Source organism: Rhamphochromis sp. 'chilingali' (assembly GCF_963969265.1).
Source record: "Rhamphochromis sp. 'chilingali' genome assembly, chromosome: 15".
Lineage (NCBI taxonomy): Eukaryota > Metazoa > Chordata > Actinopteri > Cichliformes > Cichlidae > Rhamphochromis > Rhamphochromis sp. 'chilingali'.
Window position 1 is genome coordinate 5,371,930 of NC_137942.1, and position 18,503 is coordinate 5,390,432.

General features: G+C 39.8%; 2 protein-coding genes across 5 annotated transcripts in view; both read right to left on the reverse strand.

Moving 5' to 3' along the window:
* med25 (mediator complex subunit 25) overlaps window positions 1–8,627 on the reverse strand; it is a 34,378-nt gene extending 25,751 nt beyond the window's left edge. For all 4 annotated transcript variants that reach the window (XM_080906196.1, XM_080906194.1, XM_080906195.1 and 1 more), the window contains exons 1-10: window positions 8,495–8,627; window positions 6,312–6,461; window positions 6,185–6,230; window positions 5,830–5,954; window positions 5,633–5,731; window positions 4,666–4,786; window positions 4,372–4,528; window positions 2,135–2,259; window positions 1,913–1,985; window positions 1,448–1,680 (exon numbers count right to left, since the gene is read on the reverse strand). In XM_080906196.1, the coding sequence (XP_080762322.1) occupies window positions 1,448–1,680; window positions 1,913–1,985; window positions 2,135–2,259; window positions 4,372–4,528; window positions 4,666–4,786; window positions 5,633–5,731; window positions 5,830–5,954; window positions 6,185–6,230; window positions 6,312–6,457 (1,125 nt within the window). In that variant the 5' untranslated portion in view covers window positions 6,458–6,461; window positions 8,495–8,627. The remainder of the gene's footprint in view (window positions 1–1,447; window positions 1,681–1,912; window positions 1,986–2,134; window positions 2,260–4,371; window positions 4,529–4,665; window positions 4,787–5,632; window positions 5,732–5,829; window positions 5,955–6,184; window positions 6,231–6,311; window positions 6,462–8,494) is intronic.
* A 5,684-nt stretch (window positions 8,628–14,311) lies between these two features.
* Window positions 14,312–18,503, reverse strand: part of syt3 (synaptotagmin III) — a 41,544-nt gene continuing 37,352 nt past the window's right edge. Inside the window, exons 12-13 of the mRNA XM_080905608.1 lie at window positions 17,952–18,045; window positions 14,312–17,474 (exon numbers count right to left, since the gene is read on the reverse strand). Coding sequence (XP_080761734.1) covers window positions 17,956–18,045 — 90 coding nt within the window. The 3' untranslated portion in view covers window positions 14,312–17,474; window positions 17,952–17,955. The remainder of the gene's footprint in view (window positions 17,475–17,951; window positions 18,046–18,503) is intronic.

Below are 18,503 nucleotides of genomic sequence, written 5' to 3' on the forward strand. Positions count from 1 at the left end.
TAAAGTCCGAAACAAGTCTTTATATTAAGGACCATCAGTCAAACAATACTGTTTGGTCTGGGTCTAAACAGAGCGCATTGTGTGTGACGTCTTCTTTTGCGCATGCCGGCCGCTTTGAGGGTTCACACTAGAGCGCATTTGCTGTCGCATTTTATTTGTAGTGTGAACAAGCAGACAAAAAAAAAAAAAAAAAAAAATAATCAGAATTAAGCATTAAGACCTGCAGTGTGAACGTAGCCAAAAACACCGCTGCAATTAATCTAATGAAAGTGTTTTGCAATGTGCAACTGTCAGGACAAGTCAGCATTGGAAATAGGAATATATATATGCTTGAAGGCCAATGTTTCCAGTGCACTGGACAACATGGAAGTAATTCTTTAGTTACATGATATCACGATTGATCGCTAATATCCCCTATATAGAAAAACACTTCTTGTTTTTAGTAGGCATGTGTGCGACTATACGACTAATTGTCACTACTCAGCACCAGACTTACTACTCATTTAATCCAAGTCTTGTTAAGATTTTAATTGATGTGAAATACCAGTAAATTGTTGTGTCCTAAATGTTATGCAGATATCTTATTGCACCATTATTGCTAGTTCTTTTAAAGGTGAAAGAATGAGCTCATGGATACAAGTGGAAAAAATTAGCTTTCTCCAAAGGGCAGATGGGCTTTCCCTTAACAGTATGGTAAGGAGTTGAGTCATTTAGGAGGGGCTCAGAGTAGAGCCGCCACTCCTCTACATTGAAAGGAGGCAGCTGAGGTAGTCCTGGATATAAAGTTGTCTGGCCAGGCATGTCCTACTGGCAGGAGGCCCCAGGTTGGGCCCAGGACACATTAGAGAGATTATATCTCTTGGCTGGACCTGATGTTTCCTGGATAAGCTGGAGGAAATGGCTCGCGAGAGGGGCTGCTGCCCTGCAACCCAGAACCAAATAAGTGAATTGCTGGATGGTTTATTGTTTTGCTATTTTAGATTTTAAATTATATTGAAGAGGTTGTCATGAATTTTAGAGCAGCGTCCATCATGTTCCACACTTTTTGGTCGCAGTTTATTCGTTTTTTTGGATGTTAATTTGTCACCTTTTAATAATAGGATATGAAAATATGTTACAAGACGTTCATGTTTTCATATCCTATCTAATATCGGTTTATTTTAAGTGTTTTTCTTCTTCAATGTCTGAAGTATATTGAGTTTGTCATCGGTGGTCAGACCCAGCTCCACTGAGTCTGTCTGAGCTACCAGCTTGATCTCTGCAGCTTTGATTTTTCCAGGGACACATTACAGAGCTACGGTTCTTCTAATCTAACTCTTAGCAACACAAGAAATATGAACAGTTTCCCAAATGTAAAAATAATGCATTTATTGCCTTGTTTGCAAATTCCTGTATTTTTAACCCTTAAAAGGGGGTTGGAAGTTGAAGAAGAAGAAACAGAAATTACCATAGTGGGCGCTGCAGATGGTTGCGTGGTCTGATTTCCAGAGGGTTGTGGCTGCTGAGGGAGTGGCTGTGGCGGCTGGCTGGGCACTGGCTGTCCTGCGGGTGGGACTGGCTGCTGATTGGGAGTAACTGGTTGGATTGGCGTATTTACCGTACTCACTGTTGATAAACTCGGCTGAATGGGCTTGACTACAGGGTGACTGGGAAATGGAGGCCCTTGGCCCATTCCTGGGACTGAAGGAAGGAAAGAAGGCGTAAAAAGACAAGACTGACCAAAAAAAAAAAAAAGAAAAAAAAAAAAAAAAAAAAAAGCATAAATCCGAACAATATCATATATAAATATGCTGTAGGGTTAAACACCAAGGCATAATCACACATGGTCTATGTAAACACAGACACGCTGCAAGTAAAAGCTTGGCTAGTATAAATTGTTCACAAAGACCCAAAGAGCCCTCTGGTAACTCACAGCGACTCTTCTGGTTGTTGGCTGCCTCCATGACCATCTGTGCAGCCACCTGAGCAGCAGTCAGAGGCGTATTCTGTCAGCGGGCAGATTAAAGGAAGACAATGCTTGGTAAAACGTTTTAAGGGAAGAAACATAAGCACCGCTGTCTGAAACTGAGCCAAAAGCAGGCAGCACGAATTAGTCTCCAGCCAGCTTTACACTATATGGCTGCTTGCCCATTACCTGATAAGGAGGGGTTGTGTTTATTGGTGGAGGGGGCTGTGGAGTTCCAACAACAGGCTGACTACTAGCCAGCACCGGAGGAGGGATGACAGGTTTGTGCGGCCCGGGTCCTCCACCTGCAGAAACTAGAGAGAGAGATGGGGAGATAAGCTCATAGTCTGTACATAAAAGATGGCTGCAGCCATCGGGACATCACCCATTGTTTAGTGAAGTCCAGTTGAAAAGGTACAAGCGTTTTTTTGTTCTGTTTTGCACTTCTTACAACTGGAAGCATGATATGTATTTATGACTCTGATCACAGAGATGTGTCGGAGTAACCTTGAACAGTAGCTAAGTCTTTAGAAATTCCTTTAAGAATTACAAATAAAGAAGCGCTCAGAGTGAAATAAAAATCTTATATAAATGGATGATTCATAAACTGATATACAAAGTTACAGTCATGTTTCAGTAATTTTAAAATTAGACAGAAATAACCAGAAGAAATAGAGAATGCAGTTTGTAAAAGATGATGTCATCTATTAAGGGGAAAAAGCTATTCAAACCTGGCTCTGAGTGAAAAACTAAACTTAATAACTGGTTGTGGCACCCTTAGCAGGAAGATCTGAAATCAATCATTTGTGATAAATGTAGAATTTTTATTTATTTTATTTTTTTAAATTCAGCAGCATGGGAGTCATGCCAAAGCATTTCTGATGGATTTAAGTCTAGACTTCAACTAGGACACTCCAGAAACTTCATTTTGTACTGTTTTTTTTGTTTTTGTTTTTTTTAGCCATTCAGTAGCAGAGTGACTGGTGTATTTTAATGCATGCTCAATCATCGAGGTAAGGAAAACCCAGAAAGTTCATTCTGTTCATCTGAATTTAGTGGGAACTTCTTGAGTTTCCGCTAACAGCAGGTATCCCCAAACTTCTAAATGGTATAGTTGCATTATGACAAAAACTAGCACCATTGATGGTTGTGAGCTCAGTTTCATGATTGTTAATATGCAAGTTGTCATCAGCATGGACAATGGCAATGACAAGTGAGGTGTTTCAGATCACTTTCTGCTGCATAACCTTCAGGGTAAAAATTGATAGTCAGACGTTCTCCTTCACGATTTTCAGGAAGAGAGCAGAATTCATAGTTCCTCAAATTTTGCAAGTTATCCTGGTCCTGAAGCAGCATCATACTACCACCACCACGTTTGACTGTTGGTATGAGGTTTCTTTTATGAAATGCCACGTTAGTTTTATGCCAGTTGTATTCCACAGAATATTTTTCCTAAAACTCCTGGGGTTCATCAACACATTTTTTTAAGCAAACGTGAGATGAGCCTTTGTGCTCTATTTGGTCAGCATTGGTTTTCACCTTACAATTATCCCATTATGCCACGTCTCTTTCTTTTTGTTGAATCATAAGTGTAGCCACAACCGTAACTGAAGCAAGTCAAGCCTGCAATTCTTTAGATGTTGTTTTGGGTCCTTTTGTGACCTCTTAGATAAGTCGTTCATGCTCTCTTGGAGTAATTTTTGTAGGCTGGCCACTCCTGGTTATGTTCACCACTGTTTTTTTCATTTGTGGATAATGGCTAGCAGCATGGTTCACCAGAGTCTAGGCCTGGGTTTGGCCAATAAAAGTGAACTCAGCTTTCAAAAAATGTGATTACTCACAGTTAATTCATGACTTAACAAGGGAGGAAATAACTTTTTTTTTTTTTTTCCACATAAGGTCAGGTAGGTTTGGATAACTTTTCTTCCCTTAATAAATGAAATCCTCATTCTAAAACTGCATTTTTCTTTGATCATCTTTGACTAATATTAAAAATGTTTTGAAAAGGTGAAACATGTTGAAAACAAGAAGGAGTCAAATTGTTTTTTCACAGCATTGTACACTTGTCTACTCACATATTAAACATCAACCTCCAGGGCTAAAAATGTCAAAGTGCCAAAACTACAGTTCCAACCAAGCGGACAACTTAGCAGTCCATTCTCAAATCTAAATAAGAACAATTCCTCCACCCGAAAACCAGCGTAATGGCACCCAGCGTGTAAAAGCTAAGGCTTTAACATGAGTCCAAATACCTTTACATATCACTGTGTATCAAAGAAGACTTAAAATTGAAAATTCATCAAGGCTTATTGTTCCACAACATATCTTTAGTATAAGAGCAAAAAACAAACAAACAAACAAACAAAAAAAAACAAATAAATGAATAAAAACATGTGCTACAAGTGGACAAGGCATAGTTTTCTCACCAGGAAGCGAGATGCCTCTGACTAGGACCATGTGGAAGGGATCTTGACTGTAGTCAGGAAGAGATTCAACTGCCCCCCCTACTGGTGACGCACGTTCAAACAAAGCCCTTAGAGGGGGCAGTTTCCGAGGAGCCACAACAGAGAAATTAATTCCTCTCTAAAAAAAAAAAACAACAACAAATATATATCAAGGTTAATACTATGATCATATCTAACCCAGTAAAAATAACCTTCACCAAAAAAGCCAGCCTGTCCTCCAAGTATCTACTGAGGACAAAATCTGTGTTTACTTACATCTCTGATGATTTTGACCAGGCTGTCTGCTGTGCAGCCAGTGTAGCTGACACTCTCCACAGCAGGAAGCAGGTAAGGAGGGGAATTACACAGCAGCACACACACTTTGTGGGTCTGACCTCTGCAGCAGCACACAGAAAGAGGGAGAGACATAAAAGTTTAGATTTTCATCACTACTAAGCTAATTCAAAAAAGAAAACTGGCGTTGTTGTAATTGTTTTTTTCTTTTTACTTGAATTTCATGAGATATTAGAAACTTTTTAAAGATGATTTTAGCAAGAAGACCCAGTTATTTTGGGGATAAAGGAAGACTTATTATACTGATTCAATCATAGTTTTGCCTCTTAAAGAGAACCTATTATACTTTTCCTTTACCATTAATTTGGTGAATGTTCATCTATATAACCAAAATTACATATGGTCAAAGTTTTGAAAATGAGTTCAGTTTATGTGAGTGTAATTTGTGTGAGGTGAAAACTCAGATTTCAAAACTGATCTAAACACTCAAATTAAATTTTTTCTATTTTTGTCTCATAATAATGTTAATAACAGCAGACATCCGTAATATATTCATCATAGACACTGAGAGCAACGAGGCCCCACCCATTTGCCATTTTAAGCAGGTATTTCAAAGAGGGAGCCAATCAGAGAAAACGGGTTAAAATTACAGGGAAGTATGCTAAAACATGTCGTTTCAGAAAGAAGATGAACTGACGGGATCAAATATAAGAAAAATAAGGATTATTGAACTGAGAGGTAGCAGCTAAAGCAGCTTGTTTGAACTTGCTATTCTAAAAAAGCTACTCTGGTAGGCCCAATACAAACATGGAGCTGGAAAAGAGAAGAATATGTTATTTTAAGGAAGTGCCAAAATTAGCTTCTCACTGTCTTTTACCAAGTTACCTTGGATGAAAAGATTCTGCCTCTAGGTTTGTTTTATCAATGAAGAAAACAAATACAGGCTTACATCTGCTCCCTCATTTTCTTAAAGTCATCGAAAAGCTGCAAGGCCACAGAAAGTCCCTCTGCAATCAGACTGCAGCTTTCTGCTCCACCTCCCATAAACCTGTGTGGAAAAGAAAAAAAGTGTGATTTTCTACGATTTCTCTTCATGATTAGAACAAAGGGGCAGTTTAAAAGGTGTAATAGGAAAATAATTTTTACTGGATGTTGTCGATCCAGGAGACAAATTCGAAGGCTGAGCTGGTTGGCGCGTGACACTGGACATATGACTCCGGAGCGCAGTCCACTGTGTTGAAGACCACAAGGCCATACTGTGTGCCCCCGTACTAGAAAAAAATAAAATAGTAATCATAAATTATCCACAGAATTCAAAAAACATATTCGAATTTCAGCAAACAGTGACAGGGAATGCAAGCTAAAGAATAAAAAGCAGAGATTAGACTGTCTACAGTGTACCTTGCCTCTTGCCCTATGTCAGCTGGGAAAGGTTTTAGCCCAACCTTAAGTTGGATAAGCAGTTAAAAAGATAGAAAACAGGAATTACAGCAACACTCACATCTCCACCAAAATCCGTTTCTGCTGGAGGCCCTCCATTAAAATACCTGTGGTGAATGAAATAAAATTAATTCATGGCTACATGACATTAATGAGTTAGGAAACAATGGGTAGCTTTAGATACTTACTCAATAGCTGGAAGTATGTAATTTTTTCTTAAAGATTCAAAGTATGGTCCAAGGTTCGCTGTCCCTTCAATGACAAACACCACATCAGCCACCTGGTTGGGCCCAGGTTTACTGGATGGCTCCATGAGTGCCGAACCTGCCACCATAGATCTAGATACAGAGGAGAAGGTTATCATAGTTTAAAAAAAACAAAAAACAAAACTACAATAAAAACCAAAATTAGGTGTGAAAAATATTTCTTGGTTAAAAATAAATAAATAAATAAATATAGTCTGACTGATTTCTTCAACACCAGCATTAGTAGGATTTGGTACATGTAACTCTTAAGCCTCTTACCTACTGTTACGTCCCTCTGCAGCCTCTAATCTGCTCAGTGTGTTCAGCTGGTGCTAATTGGCCACACCTAGTCAGGTGTGGATAAAAGCATACCTGAGGCAAGCTTCCCAGGGAGCTCACTTGTCTTTGCCTTGGTGGCAGCAACCATTTTAGCCAACCTGGTTTTCCATTTTAAGATGAAACCTCTTCTCACCGATACTCATCTCCTTTTTTATGTTGCGCCTTTTGAGCCGGGTCGTAACACCTACCTTTCTATTTGAATGCATTTCTGATATTCTTAAATCTTGATTCAATAAATATAATTCATAAAAAGCTATAATTGACATTGAAAATGACAAAACAATTCTAAAAATCACTTTTGTTAAAACTCGGATGAAAGGCCCTTGTGGTCTAAGGAGCTTGGAAAGAAAAGCGTCTGGACTTCAGATCTGGGACTCTCCACCATTTGACCTTAGAACTGAAGAAGCTTCTCTGATGAGAGGTGAAATGTCTTCAAGCAACTTAAAGTCCAGATGCTTTTCTTTCCAAGCTCCTTAGGCTACGATGACCTGGATGACTGAGAACCTTCACAGACAAATGCCTTTGTGGTATTTATGGCATCTATTATGATCTGTACGTATACTCTGCAGCACAGTGAGAAGACAGACACATTGGGCTACAATTTAAACTACAATTTTCCTTTAAAACTAAACAAAAGCAAAAACATGTTAATTTACTGCTCATTTCATATATATTCATTTAGAAAGCATTACATTTTAATTTTTTAATATTGTCTTCTTATTATCGGAACTAATATCTTTAGTGTCTTGATGCATGCTGAATCATCCAGGTAAGTAAATCCCAAAAAGTTGATTCTGTTCATCTGGACGTAGCGTTTTCAGTGGGAAAAACATTTCATCACTCATCAAAGTGACTTCTTCCGTCACAGCTGATGTTGTGTTTGTCATTGAAGAGACAGCGAACCTTGTACCATTACTTTGAATCTTTAAGAAAAAATATATACTTCCAGCTATTAAGTATTTGAAGCTACCCATGGCTTAAACAGTACTGTACTCACCCCACAAACCAATAGTCACCAGTGGTGTTAGTTTTAGTCAATATGCAAATGCACTGTTTATAACGTGCAGTCAACTGAGATTAAAGAACTCACTTGGTTGAGTGACGAAACGTTTCTCCAACTGAAAACGCAAAGTCCATACGAACAGCTTCAACTTTTTGGGATACCATCTTTAGCGTTACCTTGTTTAATTTCCTGTTTGATTTCTTAGATAATCGAGCTCGAATTAAGGTATGTTATTTGCTTTTTTGAGTTTGTTTTGTCAGGTACACAAGTCACTCGGAGCTGAAACACCCCAATGTAAGATAGTGATTTCAGAGACATCCAGCAGCTACAGTACGATGGAAGCATGTGACTTCACCTCTGTGAAGCTGTAACAGTCTGCTATTCTTTCTCAAAGAAAAACAAAAACAGCACATGTGTTTTTCAGTGTAGCACACTTGCGAGAAATGTTTTATTTTTTGTTTCTTTTTGTTTGTTTGTTTGTTTTAAACCGGTGATAAAATACCAGATGTTTGCTGCGATAGCTGTGCGCTCCAGTTTTAAAGGTAGGACCTAAAACCAAGCTTTTTTTCGCTAATCATTAATCCATAATTAATATTGCTAATCGACATTATCGCCAAGGGGAGGTTAAACGCAAGCTAACGAAGTCAACAACAGCTGAAGTGCGCACAGCTTTCGTTTTAGCGTTAGCTAGCACAGCAAACGTCAGTGAGCGATTCAAGCTAATATAGTTCAAATAACCCCAATTAACAAGCCTTTTTCAAGCTGTTAAGTGATGTAGACTGACCTGATGGACTGTGACTGTCCGACGAACCGCTGAACCGGTTGGACCAAACTGTAACTTTAAAAATTAACTTGAATTACACAGCACAGTTAGCGTGAGCGTTTGTTGTATTTTTGGCGGAAGTGACGAAACGACATGCCCACAAGAGTCCAAGAATTAAAAAAAAAAGAAAAAAGAAAAACTTTATTAATAATAACAACAAAGCGGAATATGGCATACATCAGGTTGTCAAGAACACCGAAAGGAGTACAAGGAAAATAAACGAAAACGATACAACTTGGGAATTACCATAAACACAAAATACCAGGGGTTTCAAGCCGTTCTAACACACAGAATTATAGAAGTATACTAAAATCTTTAAGACGGTGACACGGTTTTAAGGTATTTTCAATTCTTGCTGTCCATTATTGAGAAAATATAATGCTTTAATATCAAAAGTAATTCAGTGAAATTTGGCTTACGACTGGAGAACTTGGATGTGTGAATACACTGTCAATATCACTGTAACCAAGAAAACGTTTTTCGAGCATAACGAAAAATTAGGGTTACCATGATCAGAAACAAAACGTGAAAATATGCTCTAGAGATGTTTCGTAAACCAGCAATACCAGAATAAATGAACCACTGTTTCAATATCGGTTTCACAAAAAGTAACAATTCACATCAATACCCCTTACAAAGACTAAAACCAACCCCTCATAGTAATGAAAACTAAACTAAATCGAAACATTTTCAAACATTTAAAACTAAACAAAAGCACTGGCAGTTCCCTTAAAACACAAAATAAAAATGAAATAAAAATGAAATCTAATTAATAGAAAATGCAAAACTAATAGCTTTGGTCCTCATCAGTCAAAGATGTTTTTGTGTGGTCCCACATAGCAGATATGTACCTAAATAAGTGGGTCTTTGCAAGCTTAAAGAAGTCCAGTTACCTTGTCGAATTTATTTGTTGTCTTCTTAGGCTTACTGAAGGCCAAGACCCTGATTATATCCAATTCATTTTGAGTTTATTTTATTTAAATAGCACCAATTCAACAACAGTCAGTTCAAGTGCGTTCTAACACAATATTAAACAGAGAGAATCCCAACATTCAGATGATCCCCTATGACCAAGAACTTGGTGACAGTGGGAAACGGGAGCACGGAGAGGTGAGGATAAAAAACAAAAAGGGACAGAAGACAAAGTTGTAATAGCATGATCTGCCCAGGTGTTTTCCTAAATGCTAATTTCATCTAGTTCTATTTTGAATAAGAACAACAACAACATCAAAACAATAACAAAAGAAACAAAACAAAAAACAGTCAAGCCATTAATTCTTCACACAGTACTGTGGTATTTTCTTGCTTCCAAGTGTTTGGGTCACTTCCAGCCCACGCTTAACTTGGTGGAATCCACTTCATGACTTTTTAGACCACGTCTGGCCCATAAACATTTGCCATTGCCATAACTGATGTGTAAGTGCCCAGAGCAGGCCCAGATGTCTCTGCTATCTGGCTGCTTGTAAGCAATTACTGAAAATGAAATGCCCTCAATATATATTGCTCCACATAATGAAACATGGAGGTGCAGGGTCATCAGTGAATATTGTCTTGGCTCAGACTTCTAAACCTCATCTTTGCTTTTCAGTGCCTGAGTGATGAGGAAAGGGTCCAGTTAGCTTTCCTTAAATCTATCTAATGACCAACCTGAGGCAGCCAGAGGGCTTTCCCCAAGGGTAAAACTGAAATCTACACAAGAAAAATCCAGACAGCTGACTATTACAGATAACAATGGCAGGTGCATTCAGATGAAATTTCCCGAAGTCCAAAGGACAGGAATCACACATTAATTTGCTTAATGCAAACTTATGCTCAGTACTGAAGAGACAGAAATTGAAATCTTTGAGTGTTGCCACAGCAACCCCCCCCCCCCCCAAAAAAAAAAAAAAAAAAACCCAGACTATTTTCTTTTTTGTGTTTCGAATAGGGTTCTGAGTACAAACGCTGGAGATATCCAAGTGCTTGTGATCCAGACCTCCAGCAGATGTCAGCAAATATCTAGTGATGATGAACCGATGATGGTGTTATCAGAGAGCATTTTAACTTAAAGTTCCTTTAATTAATTAATTAATTTATTTATTTTTTTTTTTTTCTTTAAATGACATCAGTAGTTCCTTTAATTTAGTGTTAGACTGTTTATCTATATTCGGTATATGTTTAGAGTAAGTTACAATATAGGAAAAGATACCGAGACAAAATCCATGGTACTGAGAAAAACATCTTCACCACAAAGCATGGCCTGTGATTTTTCGGCTTGACATTCTTAACCTAGTTGTTGCTTTTTTCTGGATTTCATGGTTTCATAACTTCATTGTTCTATAAAAAGGCTTTCACATTCCCCTTGCAACCTCAGTGCTGGAAACAAGACCATAATTACCACAGCAGCTATCGGCACATTAACTGCTGTCAGATCAGCACAATACACCAGAGGCTAACCTGTAGTTGTAACACATCGGCATGCTGCTTCTGTGGGTCCAACAATAGCATCCCCTTCCCTGTGGTAATGCCAGCCAGTCAGTCAGCTTAGCACAGCATTCAGCAAAGCGCTTCAGAGCTAATCAAGCTCAAACCCTCCCACAGAAACAATGCTCCACATCAATTTAACCTAAATTCTAAGGAGGGCAACAAGCTGTGGGCTCAAGCAGCTTTTCTATTTGGGCGTCAGTAAGCAAGAACACTTCAGGCGACCTAAAGAAAGTTCATCTGAGGGAGGGTTTATGCCCAAGGCTACCCCCTGGATGCAAACATTAGCTCCTCCACAGAGCTTTTTTATTTTGAATGAGCATCATGGCCAAATTAAACTGACAGAATGGATGGTGTGTGTGTGTGTGTGTGTGTGTGTGTGTGTGTGTGTGTGTGTGTGTGTGTGTGTGTGTGTGTGTGTGTGTGTGTGTGTGTGTGTGTGTGCCTGCGTAGGCATCCCTTTACTTTGCAACTCTGATGCTTTCTGCCGCTCAGAGGAATATACAGTGTGTCTCGCTGCTTTGAACTTCAACACACACAATGCCAGCAGTTGCCAAGCAATTACAGAAGGCCTGCTTTCAGTGTATGCCTTTGGAAGACCAGACAGTGTTTTCTTTTCTTTTTTTTCCTCTTATGTTCCTTGTTTGGTCACAGAATTACATAATACAATATGAATCAGAAATATAGTTGGTGCTGTAGCTATCTATGTCTGCAAGGTCCAGGTGGTATGGTAAAGACAATCCGTCTCCTGACATTGGTACCCAGCTGGGATGCTGAGGGCCAGATGGTCGCCTCACAACAGGTAATCACAGCCAGCATGCTGATACAATGGCATCCACACAAATAGGTTACCAGACAAATAGGTTACCAGAGGCGTTTCCATGAATGTGAAGGAAAAGTGGCCAACAGGAAATCGTAATATTTGATCAGAAATAAATCCAATGTAGAAAAATTTATGTTGAAAACCTTAGGTGTGATTTGTAGGCTTTTGTGCAACCTGAAACAATGTAATACGTAAAAACTGTGCTGCAAAAGAGCCTGAAAATTCTTCAGCATTGAATAACTGTTTTGCAAAGTGGTGAAGTAGCAATGTCAAAATCTGACTTAAGAAAGGTTTTAGCAATAAATAAGGTGCCTGAAGTAAAGGGAAGGGGCCTTTCCAGAAGCACAGGCATTATATTGTTAGATCACAATTATTCATTAATGTGTAAATCACTTTAAACCATAAAAAACTATTAAAAAACAAAAAATAAAACAAAAACATATAAAAAAAGGCAACATTTAAATTTGTGTTTTAAAATCATATCTAAAAGCTTTAAAATAAATGACATGGAGAACAAAATGCAATATTTGGATCCAACATATAGTGAGGTGGAAGCAGAAAGTGGAGTAACACAGACATATTTAAATGAATGCGTTAAAATTTATTTGTGTCATTAGTTCAAAGATAATTAATTCAGTTATATTTTGGTTAGACAGCTCCGTCCCATGAGCTCCGCTGGACACACTCCTGCCCAGAGTATTAGATCTGATAGTATTTTTAAAAATCTTCATAGAAAATTACCTTTTTCTGTCAAATCATGGACCAGCAATGAAAAGTAATAAAACAGAGTTTAATTATGGATTTTACCTCAGTTTCTAATCTTGTACAGAACTTCCCGAGCATTCATCATTTAAAGCCATGCATGCGGCAATTTAATGTCAGTGGATGTTTTACATAAGTTTGTGCTCATCAGGTGAATAGCAAGTTCCTCCATGGCAGCAGTTTGCAGAGAAGGTCAGATCCTGGGGCTCACTCCTGTATTAATACACTGCTCCCCTGCAGAGGCAGGCTCCTCTAATACCCCTGCTGGCTGAAGTTTCCACTTGCATGCATTCATTGAATTCATTATTTTGAAAGGTTTCGGGTATTATTTATAGTTTTGGAATAAAATGTTAAAAACTGTATACGTGGCATAATAAGTGGTTGGCGTACTTTCAAAATGAGAAAGCAAAAGTTGGGCGTCACGTAAAGGTTTCCGGCGCGCTGGAGACACAGGTTTAATGTCGTGGCATAAAGTGAATTTCAACATGTTACATAAAGATTGGGCTCCATGCAGATGGCCCTGTCAAGAAAACTATAAAACCAAAGCATCACCCAGAGTTACAGCATACATCTTTAATGATGCAGGTGAATTCATTATCATTATGTTTAATAATCAGATATATTTGCAATAAGGGTTAATGCATTGCTGTCAGCTTTTAGATACCTTTAGATCTGTCCCTCAAGCGTGATACACACAGCTCTATGCTACACACACATACACACACACTCCCACACCCAGTGTCTCACTTGCTCCCCCCTCCCTCCTCTCTGCCTCTTTCAGTTCAGTGAACTGAGTGAAATGTCTTTCCGACTAAATGATTTTTTTTACACGGTGGGAAAGTTGCCATGGAGACAGCACCCCCCCCCACCCAGCCCCTCCTCTCATTTTTTGCTCAAGAGCGTAGCCCATTAAAGCTGTGCTAACTGGTCGATGTCACGTGTGTGTGTGTTTTTTGCACTTCTTGAACTGTTAACACTGTCAGTATGCTGCAGGTGCCCCTTTATGAGTGTGTCTATATACAGAACTAGCCTCCTCCACCTCCTCCTGTGTCCAGTTCCACTCATCCTGCAAGCAGCTATCGCCTCTCTCCTCCAGGTTTTCCCATTTGTGTTCTCCTCCTCCTCCTGTTCTCTTCCTCGCTGACATTCTGTGGTTCTTCATCCTCCTTCATTTGTTTAATCCCCCCCTAATCCTCCTTCTCTGTCATTCCTCTGCACATCTGAGCTTCCTCTTCCTCCTCACTCTGCTTTCTGCCGAAACACCGGAGGTGCAGCTTGCTGCTGGTGGGCTTTAACGAGGGATAATAACCACATGACAAATGATATGAGTGATTTTTCTAAAAGAAAGGGAGACAAAATAGAAGTAGGAGTGCAGATGTGGGTGCGCACACAGGGCAGGCGACGGTGCTCCACGTTGCATTTAGGCAAAATGTGGCCACAATAAAGAATTCATGACAAAGTGGCTGAATAATTACATGCGACGTAATGCACAGCTGAAAGTCCAAAAACTCAAAAAATAAATAAAAAAGTTCAGAGTTCAGGCAGTCTCTATCCAGGTCTTACCTTCTATGCCTGAGGCAAATATACACTGTGGACATGTGAAATGCTCAGAAGTTTGTGAAGTTTGTATATTATATATAGCACGTAGCACACTGCCTGGCATCTGTGACAGCCCAGTGCATCAAGGGAAGTAAGAAACACGAGGCTGGATGATACATATCCTTTATTTCCATGATCATTACTTCAGCCACACTGTTACTTACACATTCACAGACATCCTGCGACCTGGTACAGCTATCTCGACTGAAACGATCGCCCTGGCTTAACCTCTCAATCAAAATACTCAGCATTAACCAATAAAAAAGTAAACCTCTTGAATAAATTATATATAAAAAGAACAAATGAAAATCAAAAGGAATACCAATTCGAGAAAGATAAATACAGCATAAACAATCCTTTTTCTTCAGTGTTGTTTTTGACCACAGAGATAAACATCTGCTAGATCTCCTTTTAGTCGTCATTAGTAGTATTAGTATCAAGTTCTTTGTCAGATTTTGCTTAAAGCATCACTTATATAATTTTCATTGCATCAAGTTGACATCATTCATGTTAATATAAGCATGCAAACATGTTTCCCCATGACCAGTCGGAACTGCACAAACGAGAGAAGACAGCGAGGGGGAGAATAGGGAGGAGGACGGAAAGGGTGGGGTGGGGTTGTCATACACAGAGAGAAAGAAAGAGGGCAAGATGGGGGGAGAAAGCTGAAGGAACTGGGGAGGAAAAAGTAGAGCAGGAAAAATGGTTAGGTGATGGAGAGTTGCAGGAGGAAAGGTAAGGATTGCTGGAGGAGAAAATGAGTAATCAGACAGACAGAAACAGAAAGGGAGGGGTTTAGATGGGGTGCGGGTGGGGGGGGGGGGGGGGGGGGGGGCAGAGGGAGGAGGAGAATAAGGGAATGTGCTGGCTCCAGTATGAGTTTTGCAGTCTATCACAAGGCAGTAACACTAGGGCTAAATAGGGTAGACACAAGCAGAGAGAGAAGGAGAGAGGCTGGGAAAGGAGGAGAGTTTATGGGGCCTCTAGACCGATGGATCAATACCATATCTACTTATACAAGCTGATCAATAACCCCCCATCTGACAAACAACACAAAATACTTTCAGATGTAATTATAACCTCCTGCTACCTTCACTGATCCAAAGGAAAACTAGACCCCCCCCCCCCCCCCATCCCCAAACTGCACGCACAAAATACACACACGTGTGTGTTTGTGCACGTGAGGATGAGACTGAAATGGCAACAATACAAGTAGCTGCAGTGAGGTGTTGTACTGTTTTGCTGAGGTTACAGTGTGGTGACAGACATGGCTTTGAAAAGTCTGTATCGGTTTACACAAGTAGTGCAGATATTTCAAGCGCTCGTTTCTCACAACACCTCCTCCCTGATGTCTCGCCTTTATGGGGATCTAAATTTATCTTGATCTGTTTTTTTTTCCCTTAAACCTTTTATTTTTTGTTGTCTTCCTTCTCATGAATGTAATCAAAACACACCCAACAATTAAAATGATCAATCCCAGTGCCGTCCTGATTTTCCCTCGGACATACAGTACACAAACTACTGAAAGAAGTACACAATCAACACAGTTACTTACATCAGGCAAAGGGTGAGAGAGGAGAGAAGGGCTGAATGATTGGCAGCTGATTTCAGAGACGACATAGACAATACAAACTAATGTCTATGAAAGACAGTGTTTCCCCACCTAGTGCAATGAGGCACGTATAGTACATACACATTCACTCACACACACACACACACACACACACACACACACACACACACACACACACACACACACACACACACACACACACACACACACAGAAAATAGCTCCTTGTAAAGACACAACACAAAGTTGGCTCCAAGACAGTCTGTGGATGCCGGGATTCGAGGAGCGAGGGAGGCAAGACAGGAAAAGGACACGGGAGAGGAGGAAAAGGAGGAGGTGAGCACAAAAACGTGTCACACACAAGGTCACAGTGACACGCAGGCATACACACACGCACAGACACACACGATACAAAACAAACACGCCCACAAACACAGAAACACACACTAATAAAAGCAACACGGACGTGTGTGTCCTCCTAAAGTCTTGTCGGTGACATGATATGGACTAATAATTTTGTCAATTGAAGCTTGAGGAACAAAAACAACAAAAAACACATTGTCCTGGAATGATTGAAAAATAAATTAGAGTGGTGATATCCTTCGGTGTGGGATACATCCTCCAGCTAGTGCACTCCAAACAGATGCTGGTCCAATCCTAAAGCCAGGATTCGTTGAACCCGTTTTGTCCTACATTAGGAAAAGTCTGGCGATTTGGCCTGAAAGCCAGTGTCGATCAAATAGTTCGTGTCTCGCATCATCTCATCCTCAGTGGACCGTAAAAAAAATGGCATGAATAAACTCATTTCCGCATGGTTGCATGTATACTGTTTCACACAAATGACAGAGCAAAATAATTTAAAAAATACTAACGAGCACCATGAGGACTGTGACAAAAAGCATGAGGAAGAGGGACACATTTCAAGGCTATGTAACATGCTTAGACCAATGAGTCTGTCCTCATTTTTCGCTCTTCTGACATCAATAAAGACCACTGGATGCCTCGTCATCTTTCCTCTGGGGAAAATAAGCGAGTTAACTCTGAAACCAGAGGGTAGGAACCCTGGAGAAGGCGTCCAAAATGGCCGAGAGTATCCACGGTGGATATTTCGCCCTGCTAGTACTACATGAGATGTATTCCTATACAGTACGGCATATACTGTACACTAAAAGAAAAATATTGACATAAGGATTTTCTTCTTTTGTAGTCTGTACAAGGGCATGAACCTTTGGTCCTGTTTGAAATGACCATTCTACGATGGCTTACTTTTGACTTTTTTTAGTTTTCAAGAGAGAAAAAGTTTGTCACGTCACACTCCTTCTAGATGAAATACTACACTAATCTGAAGCACACATGGACTACTCACATACTACAAACTCTGTATTTGTGTATTTGTCTGTGTGTGTGTGTGGGTGGGTGTTTCCTCGCTAGATCCCAAAATGTACACCTGATTTCAGTCCACTGTACCGTTAAGTGTCCACATGTGTTTGTAAATGTGTAGTCTGATGCTCAAAAGTGTAGCTTGTGATGGATGGAGCTGATTTTTCCCCCCTCCAGCTCAGTAAAGACAGCACAGGAGTTGAAGGATTCATTAGCAGGAGCAGAACAGCACTAGCAGTTGGACACTAGCAGTGTCTCCACGTCTCTCTTTCTTTGATGGAGAGAATTATTCACAGATGAGAAGAAAGAAAGCAAAGTCTGGAGCTGTAGAGATGATGATGATCTGAGGAAAGAAGGAATAAGGGGGGAGAAGCAGATTAAGGAAGAGCGTGAGTTAGGGGGAGGGAGGGGGGTCGAGAAGATATAAACAGCACGCAGTACTGTACGTTTGTAGGGAGGAGGGTTGAGATGCATTATATAACCCATAACATTGAGATTATACACATGACTCTGCCTTACAGCTCCTACATCTGACAGCTCCACAGCTTCCACTTTATCACACATTCCCAGTCAGGTCATGCTTTTAAAGACTTGACTAGTTTTCCAGTGTAAATCTGTCTGGAGAAGCATCTGCTGCACATTTTGTAGATATGTACTACACTTTCAGATTAAAAAAAAAAGTGCATCCACTTTACAAGCTGAACTCCAGGAGATATTTTATTGCTACCGGAGTGATGACACAAATTACCATATCCTGATGACAAGAAAATAATAGCTCAGAAACCATGGCGTGGAAAGAACGAAGTCAGGAGAGACTCACAGTTTTAATCGGAGTGGGGACTGTCCACCACGATGTGTGGCTTCGGGGAGGATGTGGTGGAACTCTTTGACACAAATGTACCGATTGCTTTTTCCTGCAAGGAAGAATACGTTTGACAATTATGTTAATTCTTTGTGACAAAGAAAACACTTTTGATACATTCAGTTAAAAAAAAGGAAAAAGAAAATGTAAATTTTAGACATTATGCTGAAGTACCACGGCTACTCATCTTACTTTGTCTATCATACTTTTAGGTGGAAAGTGTAGTTGCTTATGTGTTATGCACAGAGTTACAGTGCAAAGCAGTATTAGGGCAACATTAAGGAAAAAAATTATTAACAGCTGCCACGGCTGATATGCCCTCTGCAAAATGCCACGCGTAGAGTTATTGAAGCAACTTGATCGGCTGTCTTATTGTGTCTTGTGACACAACATACATTCTCTTTATTGCACGAGGGTTGTAAACATCGACATCCTTGCATCTGTCCATTGCCGGATATTTAATTTTGTACAAATCTGGCCAACTGGTCCAAGTTTGTGTGTTTTTTTTTT